This window comes from Hypanus sabinus, chromosome 2, assembly GCF_030144855.1.
Source record: "Hypanus sabinus isolate sHypSab1 chromosome 2, sHypSab1.hap1, whole genome shotgun sequence".
In the NCBI taxonomy this organism is placed as follows: Eukaryota; Metazoa; Chordata; class Chondrichthyes; order Myliobatiformes; family Dasyatidae; genus Hypanus; species Hypanus sabinus.
This window is the reverse complement of record NC_082707.1, coordinates 182,912,161-182,938,215: the sequence shown is the minus strand read 5'-3', so window position 1 is coordinate 182,938,215 and position 26,055 is coordinate 182,912,161. Positions and strand designations below refer to the sequence as shown.

The following is a 26,055-nucleotide window of genomic DNA, read 5'->3' as shown; positions in this document are numbered from 1 at the left end:
AAATTTAGCATGTCCAAGGATAATTTTTATGGATACATCACAGGGAATATTCTGTTCCGATGCTTCACAGCTTGGCGTGCAGTCGCTCTGCAAGGAGCTGCAGAGAGCTGTGGGCACAGCTCAGCACGTCACGGAAACCAGTCTCCCCTCCGCGGACTCTGTCTATACTTCTCACTGCCTCAGAGAAACAGCCAGCCTAATCAGAGACCCCAGGCAGCCCGGTGATTCTCCCTTCTCCTGTCGTGCAGAAGCTATAAAAACCTGAAAGCACGTCCCACCAGGCTCAAAGACAGCTCATATCCTGTTGTTGTCAGACTTTTGAACGGACCTCTCATACGCTAAAGATGAACTTCTGACCTCCCAGCCCACCTCATCATGACCCTTGCACTCTAGTTGTCTACTTGTATTGAACTTCACTTTAACTACAACACTATAGTCTGCATTACGCATTCTCTTCAGCACAGCACTGCAATTGTGATTTCAACGTTTAAGAGAAATTTGAATATGCACATGGATGGGAGGGGTGTGGAGGGCTATGGTCCCAGCACAGGTCGATGGGACTAGACAGAATAATGGTTCAGCATGGACTAGATGGGGCAAAGGGCCTGTTGTGCTATAGTGTTCTATGATTACGTATGGAATAATCTCTATGGATTGGCAGGCAAGACAAAAACTTCTCAGTATCTCGTTACATGTGACAATAATAAACTGATCTGAATGCATATCAGAACCACTGCCCTTTAAACGTCAGTGGTCTAAGGTGAGAGGGGCGAGCTTTAATAGGAAACTGAGGGGTAACTTTTTCACCCAGAGGGGTGTTCAATATATGGACCGAGCTGCCAGAGGAAGTGGTTGAGGCAGGCTCATTAACAACATTACAAAGTTACTTGGACAGATACATGGATGGGAAAGGTTTAGAGCAGGGGTTCCCTATCTTTTTTATACCATGAACCCCTACCATTAACCGAAGGGTCCACAAACCTTTGGTTGGGAACCAAAGAGGTGTGTGTGTGAGAGAGAGAGTGAGAGGTGTGTGTGTGAGAGAGAGAGAGGTGTGTGTGTGAGAGAGAGAGTGAGAGGTGTGTGTGTGAGAGAGAGAGAGGTGTGTGTGAGAGAGAGAGAGTGAGAGGTGTGTGTGAGAGAGAGAGAGGTGTGTGTGTGAGAGAGAGAGTGAGAGGTGTGTGTGTGAGAGAGAGAGTGAGAGGTGTGTGTGTGAGAGAGAGAGAGGTGTGTGTGTGAGAGAGAGAGTGAGAGGTGTGTGTGTGAGAGAGAGAGAGGTGTGTGTGTGAGAGAGAGTGAGAGGTGTGTGTGTGAGAGAGAGAGTGAGAGGTGTGTGTGTGAGAGAGAGAGAGGTGTGTGTGTGAGAGAGAGAGTGAGAGGTGTGTGTGTGAGAGAGAGTGAGAGGTGTGTGTGTGAGAGAGAGAGAGGTGTGTGTGTGAGAGAGAGTGAGAGGTGTGTGTGTGTGAGAGAGAGTGAGAGGTGTGTGTGTGAGAGAGAGAGAGGTGTGCACAATACTGTATGTGATGAAATTGGGAACCTTTGGTTCAGAAGGATATGGGCTAAATATGGACAAATGGGATTGGCTGAGATGGGAATCTTGTTGGCATGGGCCACTGGGACAGAAGGCCTAACTAATTCCATGCTGTATACCTCTAAACCTCCATGACAATCCCTGGCTGGACCTACCACTCTCCGTGTAAAAATCATTGTCTTCTAAATCTCCTTTAAACTTTCCCTTTCTCACCTTAAACCTACACCCGGTATTATTTGACAATACCACCCTGGGATAAAGATTCTAACTCCCCTCCCTGTCTTTCTCTTTCGTAGCTCACCTTACCTCTCCCTCATCAACTCTACACGAACTGCTCAAACAATTCAAAGCCCCATTTTCAATCACCCTTCTGGTAAAGTATTTTTTCGTGAATACCCCACTGAATTTATTAGTCAATGTTCTAAATTTATGACAAATATTTCCGACTTGTTTCCACCTAACCTGAACTTTGAGTAATGCTTACAATTATGGGAAGGACGTGGAGGATTTGGAGATGGCACAGAGGGGTTCACCAGGATACCACCACTACTACGTTGACTTGGGCCTAGGGGCACGATGACAGACTCTCCACTCCTCCCTCTCCCTCGTCAGTGTGTGTTCACCAGGATGCTGCTTGGATTTGAAAGTGTGGATAAACTTGGTTTGTTTTCTCTGGAACATTGGAGAGACCGGACAGAGTTTCTAAGACGCATAAATGGACAGTCAGATTCTTTCTCCTGGGGTAGAACTGTCGTATGAGAGGGCATGAATTTTTGGTGAGAAGGAATATATTTAAAGAAGATGTGCAGGACAAGTTTTCTATGCAGCGAGAGGTTGCCAGAGGAGGTGGTAAAAGCAGATAAAGAGTGTTAGACAGACACACGAACATGCAGAGAACGGAGGATATGGATCATGTGCAGGCAGAAGAGATTTAGTTTAATTTGGCATTGTGTTCAGCACTGACATTGTGGTTCTGAGGGCCTGGTCTTGTGGCGTACTGTCCTATGTTCTATGTGACAGCAGCCATGGTAGTGTTACAGTTTAACACAACAGTTCTCAACTCCAATAATCACCGTTCAGAGTTCAATTCCCTCTGCTGTCTGTAAGGAGTTTCTCTGTTCTCACTGTGACCGTGGAGTTTCCTCCAGGTGCTCTGGTTTCCTCCCACATTCCAAAGATGTACGGGTCAGGGTTGGTGAGTTGTGGACTCTCTAACCTGGGGGGGGGGTTGCCGGAAGGGTGGTGACACTTGTGGGTTGCCTCCGGCACAGCATCAGACTCTTTCGGTGGTTAACATATACAATCCATTTCACTGTATATTTTGATGTCCGTGTGACAAATAAAGGTAATCTTTAATTATTTTATATTCAGGGAAGACCTTGACCAGCCCTCATCATGGCTGAGACTTACAACCAATGTAGCCCTATTGATGTGTCTAATGGGGATCAGTGGGAGATGGCTTCAAAGCAGAGGTGGCACTTGGACTCCCCATCATAAGACCTGAGTTTAATTCCACTCAGGGGAACTGTGAAATTTGAATTCCATTAATAAACTGGAATTTGGGTGGAGGAAAGTGAGAATTAAATGCAGTATTTTGACCCCAAAAGTGATCAGATTGTTGTAAGAACCCATATGGCTAAATATTCAGCTATTGAACTAACTGACAGTGTCATTGAGTTATACAGCATGGAAACAGGCCTTTTGGCCCAACTCCTCCATGGTGACCAAGCTGCCTACCTGAACCAGTCACATCTACTTCCATGTGGCCCATATTCCTCTAAGCCTGGGTACCCATCTTGGCATCCACGACCCCTCGGTTAATGGTGGGGGTCCATGGCATATAAAGGCTGAGAACCCCTGCTCTAAACCTTTCCTATCCCATGTATTTTTTTGCCCCAGGAAAAGAGAACCAAAAACTAGAGGGCATAGGCTTAAGGTGAGAGGGGAGAGATTTAAACGGAACCCGAGGGGCCAATTCTTGACGTAGATGGTGGTGAGTACATGGATCGAGCTGCCAGAAGAAGTGGTTGTGGCAGGAAAATAGCAGACTTAGCTCATAAAGAACATAGGTCGCAGAGTCATATTGATTTTAGATTAGGTCAAAAGTCAGCACAACAATGTGGGCCAAAGGGCCTGTACTGTGCTGTATTTTTCTGTTGTCACGTATATCGGGGTACAGTGAAAACCTTGCCTCATATACCAGCCGAACAGAATGGTGCTTAGGGTTGGACGGCTAGCATAACGCTGTTACAGTGCCAGGCGATTTCAATCCCGACACTCTCTGTAAGGAGTGAGTTTCCACCAGCTGCTCCGATCTCCTCCCACGTTCCAAAGACGCACTGCTCAGTGACATTAGCTGATCACACGGGTACAGTTGGGTGACACGAGCTCATTGAGCAGCCTGTCACAAAGCTGTCTCTCCAAATACATAAAATATAAATATAGAAACAGTATAAAGTAAAACAATAACAGCATAAAGCAGGCATGCAGAGGCTCGAAGCGGCTCAACACACCTTTACTTCTCAGTAAAGAATGGCCAATTCCAGTGGAGAACCAAGGGGACCTTTGAGGTCCACGTCCATAGACCTTTCAAAGTTGCCTGGCAAGTTGGTAGGGTGGTTAAAAAGGTGTCTGGTGTTTAGGCATTCAATAGTTGGAAGGTTGAATACAAGAGCTGTGAGGTAACGTTGCAGCTCCATAAAACTCTGGTCAGACCACTCTTGGAGTATTGTGTTCAGTTCTGGTCACCTCATTATAGGAAGGATGTGGAAGCTTTCGAGATTTACCAGGATTCTGCCTGGATTAGAGACTGTGTCCTATGAAGAGCTAGGGATTTTTAAGAGTGTCAGGGGGCAGAAGTGAGTGTCGGTGCTATTGCTAAGAAGAAGGTGCTTAGGAGGTTGAAAGGTTTGAAGCTAGATCAGTCACCTGCACCAGATGGGCTGCACCCTAGGGTTCTGAAAGAGGTGGCTGAAGAGATTGTGGAGGCATTAGTAATGATCTTTCAAGAATCACTAGAGTCTGGAATTGCTCAGGAGGACTGGAAAATTGCAAATGTTTCTTCACTCTTTAAAAAGGTGTTACAAGGCTTACTTAGTAATAAAGATCGGTTAGGTAAAAAGAGAATCTGTATTTATAGACAAGTACCTTCATTAACTCAGTTCCCAAGCATGTGAACTTATACAACCTGAGCACACATCTGCTAAGTTTCTCTGGCCCTCCATGAACAGTCAAAGAATAGAACAGGTAATACCCAGAAAAGGGGTCAATGCTGGGCATGTGTTCCTCATGGTCCTGATCCAATCTCCGTATGTCCGTGGGATACTTCAAACTGCAATGGTTAGTCTCTGGAGAGTTGTCACTTCTTTGCATTCAAAGCCTCTGCTTTTATTTTCCTTACCAGTTCAAAGGTCACATTTCAGTCTCGTTGGCTGTGGGTCAACTGACTGACCCATACCACCTTCTTATTGGCAGCATCCATTTATTGCCCTCTTCCACAAGTGACAACTGATAACTCTTGGCTCTTTGTTCTAAATCAGTTAGCGAACCAGTAACCAGCTCAGATCACTCAGAACAGACACAGGCCACACCATTCACAAGCCTGCATGTTATATCATACCAAAGAACACCTCACAAATAACTTCTTATTTGGAAATTATCTCTAGTCCAGCAGATTACCCAGAGCATCATTGTCTCTACTTTAAACACTGATTCAGCCAAGCAAAGTCAGTTCACAAAATGGAGGATGCAGAGCAGCTTTACAAAATGGCAGCCTCCATTCCTTCAGCCTCATGGCAAGAACAAAGACTGTTGGTATGTCTAATTCCACTGTTCTCAGTTAATTAAAATTCACTAATTTGTAGACTGTGGTTCTTTTTGGCCAAAGTAGGGGAGGAGGCAACTTTAGTGAACACTCCAAGCACAGGGAGCAATGATAGTCATTAGAATCCAAATCAGGTTTATTATCACTGACATATCTCATGAAATTTGTTGTTCTGCAGCAGCAGTACAGAGCAATACATAAAAATTACTATATGAGTTACAATAAGAAATATAATAAACAAATGAATGGGGCAAAAAGAGACACAAAATGGTAAGGTAACATTCATAGGTTCACAACCGTACAGAAATCTGAATGTCGAGGAGAAGAACTTTGAGTGTAAAGGCTGTTGTAACTCCTCCGTAATGGTAGTCATGAGAAAAGGGCATGTCCTGGACGGTGAGGACACTTCACAACGGACGCTGCTTTCCTGAGGCCACACCTTTTGAAGATGTCCTCAATGGTGGGGAGGCTAGTGCCTTCTTCAGAGAAAGGAGTGACGAAACTAGACTAAATGTAGAAGTACTTGAGCCAAACTAACATTGGCGGGGAACAGTGCACGTACAGGCTCACCACAGATGGTGAATGTCTTAACCAGTTGTCGCTGTGTCGGAATGTCGGAAGGGGCAAGTTTAAACCTATTTCCCAGGTGAGATGAGATTATTTCCTTGCACAGTTCATTTGAAAGAAAAATAAATCTATTTTTCATAAACAAATCAGTCTGAGCACACAGAATTCCAGAGTGAAGGAGGCTCTGTGAGGGAGGAGAAAACAAAATTCAAAATATTATTGTACTAAGAGGATTTATTCTTTACACATAGCCTTCAGACTGATGGAAAGGGAACTAGGTGGCCTGTCATAAAATTTAATTTGATTTAATTATGTTATTTTTATTTAGAGATACAGCACATTAACAGCTGTCCAATTACTCCCATGTGACCAATTAACCTACCAACCCGCACATCTTTGGAACGTGGGAGGAAACCAGAGCACCCGGAGGAAACCTACATGGTCACGGATAGACTGTATGAACTCCTTACAGACAGCAGTGGGAATTGAACATGGGTTACTGGTGCTGTAACGTTCTGCCCAACGCTATGCTACTGTGCACCCCCGATCACGTTGAGCACAGCTGCCCCCCCAGGGATGTGTGCTGTTCCCGCTGTTGACTCACAACTGCACTGCGTCAAATCCACTGATGACACAACAGTGCTTGGCCTCATCAGCAACGATCAGGGTGCAGGGAGGAGGTAGCGAGGCTTATCACATCGTGTGAAAGCAACAACGTGGTCAAGACAAAAGGGATGATTGTGGACTTTGGGAAGACGCAGGTCAACTGCTCTCCATTGCACGTCGATGGCTCTGCCGCGGAGAGAGTGAAGATCACAAAGTTCCCTGGTGTGCACATAAAGGACTGGCAACATGTCCTCACTAGTCAAGAAGGCACGGGGCGGCCACACTTTCAGAGGAGATTGAAGTGGGCCTCCTGTTTGTGACAATCACTGGGACTTGCTCACGGTATTGTTGAGGATCTCCACCACCCATCCCACAATCTCTTTGACCCACTACCGTAAGGACGGAGGTGCAGAAACATCGGGATTAAGACTGCTTCTTCCCTCAGGTTGTCACACTGATGAATACCCTGTTGCCACCGAGGTTCATCACTAGGACAGCGAGCTGTTGACTGGACACATGGTTTATTAATAAGGTATGGTGAAATACTTTGCTTTGCAGGCCATCCATTTCGATCACTCCTAACGTAAGTATATCAAGGTGGTACAAAGGGAAAAGGAATAACAGAATGCAGAATTATGAGGGGGTACAGATAGGGTCAGGGTGGCGGAGCGAAGATCTGTCTACCAAAGGTGCTCCTTCACTCCACTAACCTGCAGGTCACTCTTGGACAAGCTGTAGCACCTGCCTAGTCCCCTGATCAGGGTCATGTGAAGCCATTGGAGCAGGTGGGTGATTGTTGTAAAAGCAGCCGGTGCATATCACAGGTCCTGATTATGTGACCACTGACGCCAGGCAGACAATCTCTGAAGAGTACTGATAATAGCTGGGGTCACCCATCTCGTACAGACACTGCCCAGAAGAAGGCAATGGCAAACCACTTCTGTAGAAAAATTTGCCAAGGACAATCATGATCAAAACCTTGACCACTCAGGTCATATGACATGGCACGTAATGAATGAACCCTCGACCTTACCGCCACGGGTGACCCTACCAGGAGCGTAACTCCAGACGGCATCGCTCTCGGGACCTCAGGACCACACAACCCTCTCCACCACGACAAGGTGACAATCCACGGAGAACGTCGAGGGTGAGGTCCCTGACAAAGAACAATCCAACCAAGACCTCAACGGTGGAAGAGGCAGACGAAGTTACTTCGAACTCAATGGCTGTAAAGGCAGATGAAGGCTGCAACAAATGCATCAGCTCCAATCGTCGTGGTTTCCACACCATTGGAATCAGTTGGTTGATTTGTGAAGTATCGTGTGCTTCTTGGAGTGCAACATCAAGTACACGTTAAACAAATACACACACAGGCGTCTTTGCTCTGTGGACGAACTTTCAAAGCCAAGATTGGACTCATGAGCCACCTGAGAGCCCATAAATAGATCAACGGAACGAAGACCATCATCCTCGACCTTGAGTGATAGTCACCACGATGACGAATGAATGAAAAGATGTGGTAAATGCAAACAGGCTTTTTCCCCTCACACCCAGTGAGACCACACTAGAAGTCATAGGTTTGGGTGAAAGGTGAGATGTTAAAGGGGACCCTGAGGGGAACTTCACTCAGAGGGTGGTGCGAGGTTGGAACTAGCTGCCAGTGGAGGTGCTGAAAGAGGGTTCAAAATATTAACATTTCAGAGAAATTTGGGGAGGTACATAGATGGGAGGGGTAAGGACGGACATGGTCTGGATGTAGATAGATGGGACTAGACAGAGGACCAAGCCAGCACAAACTAGTTGGGCCAAAGGGCCTGTTTCTGTGCTGTAGTACTCTATGACTTTAATAAAGTGTTACAGAAAGAGTGCAATGCAGGCAGACAGTATGGTGCAAGGGCCACAGTGAGGTTAGATTAATCAATCATCTTAATTGTACAAGAGTTCCGTTCGGGAGCCTTATAATAATGAGATTGAAGCTGTCCTGGTAGTATGAGTCCTGACGAAGGGTCTCGGCCCGAAACGTCAACAGTGCTTCTCCCTATAGATGCTGCCTGGCCTGCTGTGTTCCACCAGCATTTTGTGTGTGTTGTTTGAATTTCCAGCATCTGCAGATGTCCTCGTGTTTGCTCTGGTAGTATGTGTCATAGGTTTTTGTATTTTCTGCCCTATAGGAGAGGCAAGAAGAGCGAATGTCCCAGGTCTTCGATTCTGCTGGCTGCTGTACTGAGGTTGCGACAGTGTAGGCGGAGTCCAGTGAGGGGAGGCTGCTTTCTGTGGTGTGTGGTGCCGTTTCCGGTGGTCCTGGGTGGAGTTGCTGTGCTAACAAGTTGTGGTGATACTTTCTGTGGTGCATCTGTGAAAACCGGCGAGGGTCAACAGAGAATATGTCCAGCCTTCTGAGGACGTAGAGGCACTGGGGAGCTTTCTTGGCTGTGGCGACGTCAATGTGGTCAGACAAGAAAGCACATCAGAGCCTCTGCTTCCTCCAGAGCCCAAGTAAGTTCAACCCAGCAGAAATCCGGTTTGTCTGTGAGTCATTTATGTGTGTAATAGGAACCGTGTACTGTACTGGCATTGTGTGGATGGACTGTGGTGCCCACTCGCCGTAACAATCCTCAGTCACTGCTCTTTGATCCAGGGACTGCCATCCCAACAAAATCCTCATCCCCCGACCTTCTTATTCTGGTTTCTGCCCCCTTTCTCTGAGTTCCTCCACCATCTTGAGTGTGTTGCTCAAGATTTCCTGCATCTGCAGAGCCTCTGGTGTCCAGGTTTTCCAAGTCCCTCCCTGGCCAAGGGACTATTGCAAAGAAGACAGATTTTCTCTCCAGGGTCCAATTCTAGTTTGATCGGCAAATGATCTGTTCACTGTTACTGTACAGTACAAATGGACTGCCTAGTTCCTGTATCACACTGGTGACTACAACTTAAGAGATCTTCAAATATTGAATGAGGGAGACGCTGGCCCACATGCAATATAGTTTACTTTCATGAACCAAATACTCTTGGTTATTTTTGAACTGGTCCCAAATTCTGATCACATCAAATGTATTGCTGGGATTATTAATTACTCCACGGTACAGGAGCTTCCTCAGAATAATCTGTGCATAGTATTTGACAGCACATAAAAATAATGTCCAGGCTAACCCACTGAGTTACTGCTTGTCTCTTGTCTCACACAACACTCAAGATGTAGCTCAATAAAACATCTGGAAGACCTGAATCAAAGAAGGAGGAATGGAACTGATTTGGAGTTGAGTCTCGGTCCCATTTCATCTCTGAAGTTCGACTGTATTTGTTCCATAAGCAAGCTTGTTTGGATGGTTTATGCACAGCCTGTCTTGTAGATTAATAAAGGATGGCAAGGTAGCACAGTGGTTACAGTGCCAGCGATTGGGGTTCAGTTCCCGCCCTTGTCTTTAAGGAGCACGTATGTTCTGTGTGAATTTCCTCCGGGTGCTCCAGTTCCCTCCCACATTCCAAAGATGGTTGGAGTTAGTAAGCTGTGTTGGCTCCGGAAGCATGGCAATACTTGTGGACTGCCCCCAGCTGGGTGAGGGGGAAGGTGGGTGGGGGTGGGGGGAGATGATTTAAGAAAACATCGCATCGCCCTCTCCTCTTGGATTCCTTCTTCTTCAGCTCTTTACCTCTTCCACTTATCACCTTCCAGCTTCTTACTTCAAACCCCTCCCCAATCCCCCAACCTGGTTTCACCAGCTTGTACTCCTTCCCCTTCCTCCCACACCTTCTTATTCTGGCTTTTGCCCCCTCCCTTTCCAGTCCCGATGAAGGCTCTCAGCCCAAAGCATTGACTGTTCAATTCCCTCCATAGGCACTGAGTTCCTCCAGGACTTTGCGGGTGGATACTAGAATTGGTATGGGCATTATTATTGTCACATGTACAGTGAAAGGCTTGTCTTGCAAACTGTTCCTACAGATGCACTGAGGCAGAACAAGGTAAAACAATAACAGAATGCAGAATAAAGTGCAGTGCAGATAAACAATAAAGTGCAAGATCTTAACGAGGTAAATAGTGAGGTCAGGAGTCCACATCATCATACTAGATCACAGGATCATCACCAGTACAGACCATTTTAGGGTTAAATTGTCACAGAGAGATTCAAGACCGATACAGTCCCTCCACCCCAACAACTCTATGCTGACTTTTTTCTCTGAAGTCTTAACAAAGTATGGCTTTTAACCTTCCTGATTCTATCCAGTGGTCCATTCCACGAGATGGTACCCTTTTATACGAAGTAGAGATTATTGAGCTAAGTCTCGAATTTTTGACATTTTTAGTTTGATATCAACTTTCAGTTGCACCTTTCTGAGGCTGAAGAGGCGAATGCACCCTTCCAGGCCAGACTTTCAGACCACAGCACAGCCCGTGGCGTCTGAATGATTCTCTTGCACACTGGGAAAGGAGAGCTGAGCTTTAGGCTGGAACAGAGCAGGCCCAAGAGTTTGGTCTGATTTATCGTTTGTAGTTCTGGCCGCCCCATTCCGGAGAGGCCTGGGAGAGGGTGCAGAAGAGCTTCACTGGGGTGCTGCCTGGATTAGAGGGTGTGAGCTGTCAAGAGAGATTGGACAGAAGGCTGTTTTCTCTGGAGTATTGGAGGCTGACGGGAGACCTGATTGAAGTTTTATAAAACTATTTTATTTTATTTAGTGACTTAGCACTCTAACAGGCCCTTCCACTTCTGTGACCAGTTAAGCTGCTATCCTGTACGTCTTTGGAACGCGGGAGGAAACACGGTCACAGGGAGAATGTACAAGTTCTTTCCAGACAGCGGAGGGAAATGAATGCGGGTCACTAGCACTGTAATAGTGGTATGCCAACAGCTACACTACCCACCCGTCCTAGGTCCTATGAGAGGCATAGGCCAGAGTACATACACTGAAGGTGAGAGGGAAGAACTTTAAAGTAGATATGATAGTGGCATTAAAGAGGCTGTTAGAGAAATATGTATGCAGAGAATGGAAGGATATGGATTAGCATTGTGTTTGGCACAGACATTGCAGTCCAAAGGACCTGTTTCTGAGCTCTGGTGTTCTATGTTCTATGTCCTGTACAGTGGCAAGGTAGTGTAGTGGTTGGCACCAGCTGTAAGATTGGGGCTCAATTCCTGCCGCTGTCTTGAAGGATTTTGTACATTCTCCCCATGAAAGCGTGGGTTTCCTCCTGGTGCTCTGGTTTCCTCCCACATTCCAAAGATGTTCTAGTTAGAAATAGTATGCTATGTTCATGCCAGAAACATGGTGGCCCTTGGGGGCTGCATACTACTGGGAGGGGAAGACGAGGGCCTCGGGACTGAAGAAAAACGAATGGGAGGAAGTAAGGAGCACTAAAGAGTTTGGATACCAGAAGTTAGTGCCCTTTCAACCCTTTCCTTCCCCTCACCTCCCTGATATCTTCCTACTTCCTTTTTTTCCATCGTCCAATGTCCTTTCCTATCAGATTCCTTCTTCTTTAGCCCTTTACCTTTTCCACCTATCCCCTCCCAGCTTCTTACTTCATCACCCCTCCTCCACCCACCCACCTTCTCCCTCACCTGGCCTCACCTATCACTTGCCAGCTTCTGCTCCATCCTCTCCCTCCACCTCATTTGGCTTCTGCCCCCTCCCTTTTCAGTCCTGAGGAAGGGTCTCAGCCCAGAACATTGACTGTTTATCTCCCTCCATGGACACTGCCTGACATGCTGAGCTCCTTCAGCAGATTGTGTGTGATGACCTTCTTGTGGTTGTGTTGTCTGATCTGTGGACTCTGGCTGATAGCAGGCACTCCCTGTTTTATAGCAGTGAGCATACCTTGAAAGAAGGTCATTGATCAAAAAGCACTTTAGGATGTCCTATGCATCCAATGAAACCATTGGATGTGGGAGCAGAATTAGGCCATTTGGCCAATCGAATCTTCTCCATCATTCCATCAACGCCATTCTCTTGCCTCCTCCGCATACTCATCAAGAACCCATCAACCTCCACCCAGTGACGTGGTCCCCACATTCGTCTGTGGCAATGAATTCCACAGATTCACTACCCTCTGGCTAAAGAAATTCCTCCGCGTTTCTGTCCGAAAGTAACTTCCTTCTATACTGTTCTAAAGGCTGTACCTCCTGGTCTTTGACTTGCCCACTATCGGAAACATTCTCTCCATGTCCACTCTCTCTGAGCCTTTCAATATTTGGTAAATTTCACTGAGATCTCCCCCTCATTCTTCTGAACGCCAGTGAGTATAAGCCCAGAGCCGTCAACTGTTCCTCATACATTGACCCACATTACCACTCTTTACCATTAGTCCATAAGACATGGGAGCAGCATCAGGTCATTTTGTACCATCAGACTTGCTCCACCATTCCATCATGGCTGGGTTATTATCCCTTTCAATCCCATTCTTCTGCTTTCTCCCTACAACCTTTAATGTCCTGACTAATCAAGAACCTATCAACCTCTGCTTTAAAAGTACCCAATGATTTGTCCTCCACAGCCGTCTGTGGTAATGAATTCTATAGGTTAACAACCCTGTGGCTAAAGGAATCCTCCTTATCTCTGTTGTAAAGGGACGTCCCTTTATCTGGAGGCTGTGCCTTTATTGTTTTGTTTATTGATAGTCAGTGAAGAGCCGTTCTCTGGGCTGCGTCTCTCTGTGACTCGATGCTGGTGGTGCACGCAATGTCTTTCTGTTTGGTTTACCTCCACTTTTTCCTCACGGAGATGGACCCTCCGAGCTAGCTGTTCTCTGGTGCCCACATCTGGGTACTTGGTTTCCTGGAAGAGGTTCTCCAAGGCTTCCAGCTGCTCATCCGTGAAGATGGTCCTGTGGCGGCGTTTCCTCCGGCAGTGAAGCTGGTTCAGTAGCTGGAGGTCAGTGCGGGACAGGGCGCCCAGGCTCACGTAGGGCAACACCTGGGGGGCCATAGGGGAGAGGTAGGCCGAGGTAGCCCCTTCCAACCCTGCCAAAGAGAAAACAAATGTCAGCTGACTGTAGAACTGAGGCACAGAAAGAGAGAAACATTCTAACGGTTTACCGGGACTTGAGGGATTCACTTAGGGTCATAGAGCCACAGAGAAGTCCAGCACAGAAACAGGCCCTTCAGCCCATCTAGTCCATGCTGAAAAGCATTTAAACTGTCTTCTCCCAGTGACCTACACTGGGACTTTAGCCTCCATACCCCTACCATCCATATTATCCAAACTTCATTTAAACGTTGAAATTGAGCTTGCATGCACCACTTGTGCTGGCAGCTGATTCCACACTCTCACGACCCTCTGGGTGAAGAAGTTTCCCCTCATGTTTCCCATAAACTTTTCACCTTTCTCCCTTAACCCATGACTTCTAGTTGTAGTCTCACCCAATGTCAGTGGAAAAAGCCTCTTGCTTTACCCTATCTATACCTCCTCATAATTTTGTATATCTCTATCAAATTTCCTCTCAATCTTCTATGTTCTAAAGAATACAATCCTAACCTATTCAATCTTTCCTTTTCACTCAGGTCCTTCAGACCCGGCAACATCCTTGTAAATTTTCTCTGTACTCTTTCAACCTTGTTTACATCTTTCCTGTAGGTAGGTGACCAAAACTGTACACAATACTCCAAATTAGCCTCACCAATGTCTTTTACAACTTCAACGTAACATCCCATCTCCTGTACTCTGTACATTGATTTATGAAGGCCAATGTGCTAAAAGCACTCTTTACCTGAATAATGGACCTGAACTCCCAGATCCCTTTGTTCTACCACACTCCTCAGTGTTCTACTGTTCTCTGTGTAAGACCTGCCCTGGTTGGCCCTACCAAAGTATAAAACCTTGCACTTTTCTGCATTAAATTCCAACTGCCATTTCTCAGCCCATTTTTCCAGCTGGTGCAGAGAGATGTTAAACCAGATGATAAACCAGACTTACATTGATGTTAAACCAGATGATAAGCCAGACTTACAGAGAGATGTTAAGACCATAAGATATCGGAACAGAATTAGGCTACTTGGCCTGCTCTGCCATTCCATCATGACTGATTTATCATCCCTCTCAACCCATTCTCCTGCCATCCCCCCGTAATTTTTGATGCCCTTACTAATCAAAAACCTACCAACCTCCATTTTAAATATAGCCAATGACTTGGCTCCCACAGATGTCTGTGGCAATGAATTCCACAGATTTGACACCCCCAGGCTAAAGAATTTCCTCCTCAGCTCTGTTCTAATGGGACGTCCTTCTATTCTGAGGCTGTGCCCTCTGGACCCTTTCCAAGCACAGCATATCCTTTCCTAGAAAAGGGGTCCAAAACCGCTCACAATACTCCAGGTGCAGCCTCACCAATGGCTTCAGCAGCTTAAGATGGTTTCCATTGGATCATAGGAGAATGAGTGGTGATCACAGAGGGCAAAGGCTCAAGGTGAGTGGTGGGTTTTACTGGGAACCTGAGGGGTAACCTCTTCACTCAGAGGATGGTCAGTATATGCAACAAGCAGCTGAGAAAGTAGTTGAGTAAAGGTTTGCACTATTTGTTACATTACATATATATTTTATTATGAATAAAGTCTATTTTTGAAATTAGAAAATGTCAATGTTTGAGGCAGGTATGCTAACAATATTTAAAAGACACTTGGACAGAGAAATGGGTAGGAAAGATTTAGAGGAATAGGGACCAAATAGTCATGGTCAGCATGGGAGTTGGGCCTGGTTATATGCTACACAGTGTGATCTGTGATTCTGGGACACTACAGCCAGAAGGAAGTCACATAGGCCATATCAGAATGCAGAACACAGGAACAAGCTCTTCATCCCAGTCTTTTCACTGATCCCAAAGTTGAACTAAGTTAAATCTCTTCTGCCTGCACACGATCCATTCCCTTCATATTCATGTGTTTATTGAAAAGCCTTTCAAATTCCACTAGTGCATTGCTTGCGTCATTACATCCGGCAACCCATTCCAGGCATCCAGCACTCTGAACAAAAAAAACCTACCCTCCACAACTCTCTTCAACTTTCCCCTCTCACCTTAACTGTGTGTCCTCTAGTGCTTGACATCTCTACCCTAGGAAAGAGATTCTGGCTGAATACCCTGTCCACGCTTCTCATAACTCTATAAAGTTCTGTCAGGTCACCCTTCACCACGGAAAGAAAAAACAATTCTGGTTTGTCCAACCTCACCTGTAATCCAGGCAGCACCTCTTCTACACCTTCTGCAAAGCCTCAAATCCTCCCTGTAATGGGGCAACCAGAACTGACAACAATAGTCTAAAGTGAGGGCTAACTGATATTGTATACAGCCGCAATGTGATGTCACAAGGTAAGTCAGCAGACTGTGATTAACTGTAGTGAGAAGAGAGCGTGACATGAGAACTTTGGCATCTAATCAAGTGTCCACAATCCCTCGCCTCCCTACAAATCACCATCATTTCCAGGTAAGGCCAGGCCCAGCCATTTCACTGACACCACTCGTGAACCCCTCCAGCGTGTCACTCTGCCCCACCAGCAGTCAGTCCTGGGATGCTGTAAGCAGACATGATAATGAGCTTCAAAAGGATTTAGACAGGCACGTGAACGTGAAGGTAACGTGGGGATGTAAAGTTGTTCTCTCCTCCCCTCTTCCCATCGGGCACTAGACACAAAAGCCTGAAAGCATGTACTACCAGGCTTAAGCACAGCTTCTATGCCACTGTTATAAAGATTTAACTATTAGCTTCATTTATCATACTGTACATACATTGAAACATGAAACACTTTGTACCAATGACCAATGCAGTCTGTGGATGTGCTTGGGTCAGCTTGCAAGTGTCACCGTGCTTCTGGCACCAACATAGCATGTCCACAGCTTAGTAATACTGACCCATACGTCTTTGGAGTGTGGGAGGAAACCAGGGCACCCAGTGGAAACCCACGTGGTCATGGGACAATGAATAAACCCTGCAGAGAGCGGCAGGAATTAAACCCCAATCTTACAGCCTGTGCTGGAAAGCATTTATACTAACCACTACGCTATCGTGCTTCCCCTAAAAACATGGAACGTTTTGTGAATGTTCATGTCAAATGTACTTGTACAACTATTAAATAGTTTCCTAGTATGATATCATGGACTCTTGACTTCCCAATCTACCTAGTTGTAACCTTGCCTCTTGTTTGCCAGTACTGCACTTTCTCTGTAGCTGTTCCACTTTATTCTGCATTCCGTTGTTGTTTTACCTTGTTCTACCTCAACACACTGTGTAACGATCTGATCTATATGAACCGCATGCAAGACAAGCTTTTCACTGTATCTCGGTACATGTGACAATAATAAGCCAATTCCATTTTCTGGACCATGTGCGGGCAGATGGGATTAGTTTCATTTGGCATGGTCAGCGCAGGCAAAGTGGGACGAAGAGCCTGTCCCTGTCTTGGCCTGTACGTCTGCCCTGATCCTTCACTCCGTGCCTCGGGCACTGCCTCGTGCAAGTACAAAGTAACTGAGCAAAGAGTGAAGAGGAACAGTCAGATCAGACACAAGAAAGATTGCAGATGCTGAAATTGAACAACATGCCAAAATTGCTGGAGGCAGGATTTTTTGTGTGTTGCTCCAATCAGATTGTTTTTAAAACCAAAATAGAATCAGAATCAGATTTATTATCAGTGACCTATGCCATGAAATTTGCTGTGTTGCAGCAACAGTTCAGTGCTATACATAAAGTATACTATAAATTACAGTAAGAAATATATATATAAAAAATAGATAAGTTGTGCAAAAGTAGTGAGGTAGTGTTCATAGGTTCCTTGTCCATTCAGAAACCATATGGCAGAGAGGAAGAAGCTGTTCCTGAATCGCTGAGTGCATGTTTTCACACTCCCGCACCTCCACCTTGATGGTAACAATGAGAAGAGGGTATGATGTTGACAGCGGGTGTCCTTCTGAGGCATCAGCTTTTGAAGATGCCCTCGCTGTGGAAAGGGTTGTGCCCATGATGGACCTCTGATCCGCTGCAGTGGCCCCCTCCATTCCAGCTGGTGATGAAACCAGTCAGAATAATCTCCATGGTACGGTAGAGTTTTCGGTGACATATGAAATCTCCTCCAACTCCTATATGTCTTCTTTGTAATTGCATCAATATGTCGGGCCCCCGATAGAGCTACAGAAACTTGAAAATGCTCACCCATTGACACTGCTGACCCTCGATGAAGACTGGTGTGTGTTCCCTCGACTTTATTTGTACAATACCTTTTCGTTCTGACATTTCTAAACACTGTGTTTAGTGCTCAAAAGCATTATTTAAACCATTGGCACTTGTTGCCACTCATGTGGCCCCTGGGGAGGTAGACTATTGCAATAATTGAGGGGCTTCTCACCTAAGCTGGCCCTTCCCTCTCCAGTAGCAGAACCCCGTACTGTGGTCCTCCCCCACCGGTGGCTGCACCAGGCTTCAGTCTGTGCCTGGCCTGCAATGTGCGTGTCAGCAGCATATCGAGGTGCTGCCAGACCAGAGGGAGTTCCTCACTGAGTTTATTCAGAGCAGAGTGCTAAATCCACCAGGGCACGATGAAATCATAGGGAAACAACCCCTTCTGGTGGTCAGATGTCAGAGTGTGCGTCACCAGCACAACCGCATGTTTGCCCCTGCACTCTGCACGTGCTGGTGATGAATTTAAGCAGCGGGATGCTCACATACCTACTCCCTGCTACCGAGTGGGAAAGGGAAGAAGCTGGAGTAAGAAGGAAGGGGGGAAGGAGAGGGAGAATTATCCCACTCCCACTTCCCTCTTCTTCCTCTCCCCACTCTGGCTCCCCTCTTCTCACCTTCCCCTGGTGCCCCTCCTCCTCCTGTGGTCCACTCTCCTCTCCTCAGATTCTTTCTTTTTCAGCCCTTTCCTCCATCTATTGGCTCCCAACTTCTCACTTCATCCCCTTCCCCCTTCATCCACCTGCCTTCTCCTCATCTGTGACCTTCTCCTTGAACTTCCCTTTAGCCCACCATCTTATTCTAGCTTTTCACCCCTTTCTCTCCGCTCCTCGTGAAGCATCCGTGGCCTGAGACACTGACCGTTTATTCCATTCCATAGACGCTGCCTGACTTTCTGACTTCCTCCAGCATCTTGTGTGTGTCACTCTGGATTTCCAGCATCTGCAGAATCTCCTGTGTTTCAAATCAAGCATCGTTCTGCTCATCAATCATCTTATCTAAACAGACAACCAGATTTAAAGCATTGGGCCCACTATTTTTCACATTATATGTCAATGATTTGGATGACAGAATTGATGGCTTTGTGGCTAACTATATAGATGATACAAAGGTAGGTGGTGGGGCAGTTAGTGTTGAGCAGGGAGTCCACAGGAGGATGTGGGCAGATTCGGAGAATGAGCAAAGTGGCGGCAGATGGAATACAGTATCCGGAATTGTATGGTCATGCATTTTGGTGGAAGGAATTAAGGCATAGACTATTTTCTAAATGGGAAGCAAATTCAGAAATTGGAAGTGCAAAGGGTCTTGGGAGTCCTAGTGCAGAATTCCCTAAAGGTTAACTTGCCGGTTGAGTTGGTAATGAGGAAGGCAAATGCAATACTAGCAATCATTTTGAGAGGATGAGAATATAAAAGAAAGGGTGCAATGCTGAGGATTTATCGGGCATTGTTCAGACTGTATTTGGAGTAGTGTGAGCAGTTTTGGGTTGCATATCTATAAAAGCTTCTGCTGGCGTTGGAGAGGTTCAAGAGAAGGTTTATGAGGATAATCCCTGGAATGAAAGAGTTAATACATGGGAAGCACTAATGCCTCTAGGAGGCTGTATTCACTGGAGTTTAGAAGATTGGGGGTGGGGGATCTCATTGAAACCTATGGAACTCTTTGCCACAGATGGCTGTGCAGGCTGGGTCATGGGTACATTTAAAGTGGAGGTTGGTAGGGTCCTGATTAGTAAGGGCATCGAAGTTATGGGGACAATGGTATTGAAAGGAAAAGTAAATCAGCTGTGATCAAATGCTGGAGCAGACTCGATTGGCCTAATTCTGCTCTATGTCTTATGGTTTTATGATTTTATGACAGATCATCGATCCTGTTAACCATTTTCCCTCCTCAGATGCTGCCCGGCCTGCTGACTTATCTTCAATACTTTCTGATTTTGTTTCAGATTTCTGGCATCTGCATCTACTTTCTTTCTACCATCTGGTTCTTGAAGCAATCTCCACATCTCTAATCACTGCCTTGTTATAGCTACACTGTGACCACTTTGCACCGCAATTGTTCTAATCGTGCTCTTTAGAGTCATAGAGTAATACAGCATGGGTATAGGCCCTTCAGCCCAACCAGTCCATGCTGACCACACTGTAGTCCCAGTTTCTTGAGTTCAGCCCATATCCCTCTAAGCCACCCCTCCACGTGCCTCTTAAAGGGTACCATCATACCTGCCTCAACCACTTAGTCTGGCAGCTTGTTCCCACACCCACCGCCCTCTGCGTGAGAAAATTGTCCTTCAGGTCCCTTTTAAATCTTTCCCCTATCGGCCTAAATCAATGCCCCCTAGTTTTGGGCTCCACTACCCAGGGGAAAAGACCGTCCAACTTAGCCTGGCCAACCTTTCCCTGTAATTCAGGCCCTTTATTCATAGTAACTTTCTTGTAAGAGTGCTCATTCCGATTTAACCACGTCCTTTCTATAGCAGGGAGACCAAAACTGTACAGAGCATTATTTGTATAATTTTTTATGTTTTTCTTGTGAACGTTGTGTCTCTGTCGCTCTGTGCTTGTGACGCAAGTAAGTTTTTCATTGCTCCTGTGTACACCCGTACTTGTGCAGATGACAATAAACGCTATCTGAATTTATTTATGTTCATCCTTAACAAAATCTCCTCGATCGGTTGGTATTTCTTCAAACGCTCTGTCGGGTCATTTTTCTTTTTTTAAAAAAAAAGCGACATTAGAAATATTTCCAACTCAACGGGGCGATTCTCAAATCAATAGGGTTTTGAAAGATTCGGACCCTCGGCATTCTCCTCACTCACCTCTTCCAGCGGCCTGGGTTAGAAACCATTAGGTCCCCCTCATTTAATCTATCCAGGCCTCATTACAACCCCATTGCAGATTTAAGAATTCTAACAAATCAATTTGCCACTTCAAATTAAATTCAGTTCTTTTTCAACCGCACACTGTAAATTACAATTTGATTTATCCGGTTCTCTTCCGAGAATTGCGTGAACTAATGAGACATACCAGCAACAGTATTCACGTTCGCATCGTGATATTTGTCTCTAATTCTAACTCATTCTGAAGTGTGATTACTTGCCCGCTTCTCGGTGAGAAGGTAAAGGATCAATGTTTTATGGCCAATTTCTTCCCCTCTGCCATAAGATTTCTCAATGGTCCATCAACCCCTCAACACTACATCACTACTTCTCTTTTGCACTGTATAGTGTTCGTTTTCTGTAATTATGAATTACAGTATGTTTATATGCTGCTCAGCACCGCTGCCACAAAAGTAACAAATTTCACGATGTATATTCCAGTGACAGTGAACCTGATTCTGATTTAACTATTACAGGGAGGAGGTACAGGGGCCTGGTGGCACACACTCAACGCTTTAAAAAGAGCTGCTTTCCCTCCGCCATCAGATTTCTGAACGGGCAATGAACACAAGAACTGTTACTCGCTTTTTGCACTGTCTGTGCGTGAGTGTTACTGATCCTGATGTTGATTTAACTATTACAGGATCCCCTTTATCTGCCTGCAAATTACCTTCCCCCCCCCCCCACCGCCGTTGTAATGTAGTCGTTAACATTTTCACGCGTTGCTTTTATGTTACCTGGCTGTAGTTTGTGTGTTGTGTCTTTATATATCACATGCCGAGTTTGTTTTAAATTTCCTCTTCGGCAAGTTTTCAATGTCCACGTTGCTCTCACACATGGCGCTGATCGCCCTTGGCCAACAGATCCCCACCGCTGTCTTTCACGCTTAATTTTGCCTCGTGTATTGATCTTTGCTGATGGAGTGTTCGCAGGTTGTGTTTGCTCTGTTGCGCTATATAAATTGGTCTCGAACTGAGACAAAACTTGTCTGACAACCTCCTGGAGTTTCACTGTGTTCTCACCTACTCAGACGGGATTACCCTGCCCAATGTGAGGTCTTATTTAAAACCCAAACTAATGGGTTAAACCAGCAAACACAATCACATTCGTTTAATTATGTTTGTTTCTAATTCCAACTAATTCTCGCCATGTTAATTAATTCTCCCTCCCTCTCCCTTCTTAAATTCAATATTGTCTCCTAAGTTTTAAGCGTCAGGGAATTGTCATGGGTATCCATTATAATCTAACCTCTCTCGGCGACCCGCATTCGGTCAGCTCCCGACCCTCATCCCGGGGCCGGGGGAGCCCCTCGACACCGTTGGGCAAAAATACCTCACACACGAAGTGTTGGAGGAATCTACGGAGGGGAATAAACATTGTACGTTTTGGTCCGAAATCCTGTGTGTGGCTATACTTGTGGATAGAATAGTACAGCATCGAAACAGCCCCCTTGGCCTATTTAGTCCATACCGAACTATTAATCTGAATCATCCAATCGATCAGCATCCGGATCACAGCCCTCCATATCCCTCCCATCTACATACCTATCCTAATTTCTCTTAAATGTTGAAATCGAGCCCGCGTTCCCCACTTCCGCAGGAAATTCGTTCCACACTCACACCTCCCTCTGAGTTAAGAAGTTCCCCTGTATGTTCCCCTTAAATCTTTCACCTTTCACCCCTAACCCATGACTTCTAGTTCTAGTCTCACCCACCCTCGGCGGAAAAAAGGCTGCTTGCATTTACCCACAAACTTGGGGATCCTTGGCGCACTGCACTCTATGTTTCGACGTACACGTGATAAATAAATCTGAACCTTGAGTTTTAGCTGTTTATTCCCCTCCATAGATGCTGCCTGGCTTGCTGAGTTCCTCCAGCACTTTGTCCGCGTGTTGCTCAAGATTTCCAGCCTCTGGCGTTTCGTGGATCAATCGATAAATATTTCTCATGTTCATTAGCTCAACAGAGAATGGAAACTAACCAGAATTTTACCTTTCACATTGGACAGCTAAATGAACACCGCACTGCGTAAGGGGAAACGTTTATATTATTACTCTGGAAACAAAGAGAGGGTTCGACCTGTAACATTAACCATTGTTGGTTCAGACAGATTTCGACAGATCTGTACCCACCACTTTGTTTGTTTTTAATTTCACGTTATCGAAAGCTGACATCATTGATACATGCACAAACACGTTTAGTATTTTGGTGGGAGACGTATCGAAAAACATCGAAATACTAAAAATGAACATCCATTTTAAATCGATCCAAATACACATTAAAATTTCAGAATCGGGTTTACTATTGCAGACATATGCCGTGAAGTATGTTGTCTTGCGGCAGGCATAAAAATATTCCAACTATCCTACAATAAGAATTTTTAAAAATAAATCAAGAGTACAGAAATATAGCCAAATAGTGAAGTAGCGTTCATGGACCATCCGCAGATCTGATGGTGGTCCGTAGTTTAGAATTCTCACAACCCCAACCAGAGCTCGGTGATTTCTGGCCTGTGACGTGTAAATATTTCTCGTTATTATTTTCACATTATGATGATTGCCAATACTACAGGATATCTGTTTAAGGTGAGTGGAGGAAAGTTTAGGGGAATGTGGGGGTAGTTTTTCTTTGCACAGAGAATAGTGGGTGCACGGCACGCGATGCCTGGGAGGGCTGATAGTATAGGGACTTGGACATTGGCATTGACATTGGGGTTATATAGAAGGGTCTGGCCGTGGAATGGGTTCATACTGTTCTATGTATCGAGACACAATGAAAAGCTTTCGAATGCTTTCTATCCAGACAAATCTTGGGTTTTGACAAGTCAATTTCCTGACACGTTTACAACAAAAAACGCCCCAGTCCCGCGCTTATCCTTCCGAGAAAGCAGGCTGAAAGCGCACGTAAAGCGAGTCTCCCTCCGCCTGAACATCGTACAAAGTCAGCGAGTGAGTTTACCTGGCGGCAGACAGGAGCAGTGTTGAGTGTTCAGCGGCTGGCAACTGGGCACGGTGCTGCAGCACGACACCCTGGTCGTGCCCGGGACGTAGTAATAATTGTAAGCCATCCTCGAACCCCCGACTGCCAGGCTGGGATGTTGAGGGGTCGGCGCTGGCGGAGGAGGAGGCGGAGGCGGAGGGGCGACGGCCGGAGTATAGAGCCCCAGGTACTCCGTACTGGCACAGACCGTGTCCCCGGCGATGCCAGGGTACGCCGGCAGCGGGGCGGTGTGGAGCCCCGTCGAGTCCTTACAGTGAGACCTGCCTCCTGATAAAATACTATCGATGCTGAACATCTCCGCCGGCATCACCAACATCCAATGGAGGACCAAAGAATTCCGTCCTTGTGAGTAAACCAAGAGTTAAATCAACTTCCCAAAAATACGGTTATATACATACTCTACTACACGATTCAACAAGTTGGCAAACAAATTCAGATTGTGGCAGGAAGCTGGGACTCTTTATCACTACTCCTACTGAAAGGGTGTCCACGGGGCTTTATATGCACATAATCCACGTCATGGATTTTTTTAACCCGTTGCTTATGTAATTGGAAGGGAAAACAAGATTTCTCTGGTTTTAATACCCCCTTCCTTTTTTTAATCTCTCCCCTTCTCTCTCTCTCTCCAGGATCCTCTGCTCCCCGGATTAAAGAAATTAACTACGATTTTTGCACCTCCCGATTAAGCGTTAAAAGGCTTTGTATTCGGGGTTTAAAGCGACCCCCAATGCCTTCACCAGCGGCCCCTCCCCGCCAGCAGCTAATTACAGCGATTAATCCGATTAGTGCAATAAACCGGTTTGCAAACACTCCCCATCCGAAGCCCCAACTTCCTTAAATCCCCTTCAATCATAAATCTTCTCCCCCCCCCACCCCCGCCATCTCTCTCCGCAAACCCAAAGACAACTCAAAGGCCTTAACTTGAAACTCTTTCAGTGTTTGTGAGCACGGATTTAGAAAATGGTCTAGCGCCAGTGACGACGTGTTCATTAGACAGTGGCAGTTTTTCTATTATATTTTAAGATTGTTTTAATTATTCGATTGATCTTGAGTCTTACAGTGAGGGTTTGTTCGGAGTTTTGCAAGAAAACGTAGTACTTTGCTGTACAAAAGTACAAACCCGTTTTACACCCCTCTCCCACCAGAGAGCCTCTCTATTCGTTTGTCTGCTCATCGCCTCAACGGGATATATCTACAAGATCCACACCTACATCATAAACAAATACATTTTAAATTGTATTTGTTTATAGTATAGGTAAGTGGATTTTAATCATAGATAACTGTAAATAGCTAGCTGCCTTATAACAACATGTATTCACCTAATTACAGGCACATTTATTTCCGCACGTCAATCGTTCTTTGTCCACTTGCATACTGATATATCTATCTATAAATTATCTGTGCGTTCTCAATGTGCCTTGAACGCTGCTGCAAGTTTTTCATTGTACCTGCATCTCGCCGTAATTGTGCACATGGCAATGAACTCGACTTGACCGATTGTCTTTCTCCCTCCATCTATCTGCTTACCTGTCCGAATTCTTTCAGCCTTTCGCTTTCTCCGTCTGCCTCTCGCTCAGTCTATCTCTCTATCCATTCTTCCGTCTCCCTTTGTCTGCCTGTCTCCATCTCTCTTCCTCTTCATCTCTACACGCTCTCTCTTACTCCCTCTCTCTCTCTCTCCCTATCTGCCTATCACTTTATCCATCTGCCTATCTATCTATCTACTCCATCGATCTCTTGCTATCAGAATATTTATATCAGAATCAGGTTATTACCGCTATTTATCTGTCTATATATTGTTATCTATTTTTCGTCATTTATTTATCCATCGTTTTATCTATCTCTCGCTATCCAATTATTTATCGTTTTATCCTATTTTTCAGTCTTTCTATTACTCATCATCTATCTAACTGCAACTCCCGCCCCCCCACCTGTGTCTTCCATTACCTCTTTATCCATCGACCCTTTTTCCTGCCCACCTGTATGCCCGGCCCTCCATTCCTCCGCTGGTTCGGCCGCAACCTCCCCGCCTTTCCCTGGCCGCTTCTGTGCAGAATTCCACGGATAAATTTAACACTCTAACTCCGCTCAAATGCCGCAAACGCGGAGAAACATTCGCCGCCTCGAAATTAAATCTAAAATTGTTTTATATTGCGTTTAATTCGTAAAAGCATTATTATACCGGAGAAGAAAAATAAACGCCTTAAATCAGGCGATAAATCCGAGAAAGGAATTCATTAAATAGAAATGAAATCAACCTTTTATAACCGTGGATATCAAAGTAAAAGGTGGAAGTATATTTTATTATAAAAAGAATTAAAAAGGATAATTTGACGAACATAACCGAAATTATTTCGGCGAGGAGTGGTTGCTGAAAGGGGTCTATGGAGAGTCTAAGAATTTACACAGCCTCAGCGCTAAATGAGGCAACCCCAGCCATTTGAAGTTAAACACTGAAGACAATAAAATATTTTATTTACAATCATTAATAGCAAAAATTAACA

The 26,055-nt window shown here is 45.5% G+C and overlaps 1 protein-coding gene across 1 annotated transcript in view; it reads right to left on the bottom strand.

Annotated features, from left to right (window-relative positions):
- gsc (goosecoid) overlaps positions 1-23,858 on the bottom strand; it is a 31,339-nt gene extending 7,481 nt beyond the window's left edge. The window contains exons 1-2 of the mRNA XM_059988104.1: positions 23,510-23,858; positions 13,218-13,477 (exon numbers count right to left, since the gene is read on the bottom strand). Of these exons, the coding sequence (XP_059844087.1) occupies positions 13,218-13,477; positions 23,510-23,858 (609 nt within the window). The remainder of the gene's footprint in view (positions 1-13,217; positions 13,478-23,509) is intronic.
- Positions 23,859-26,055: the final 2,197 nt, after the last annotated feature.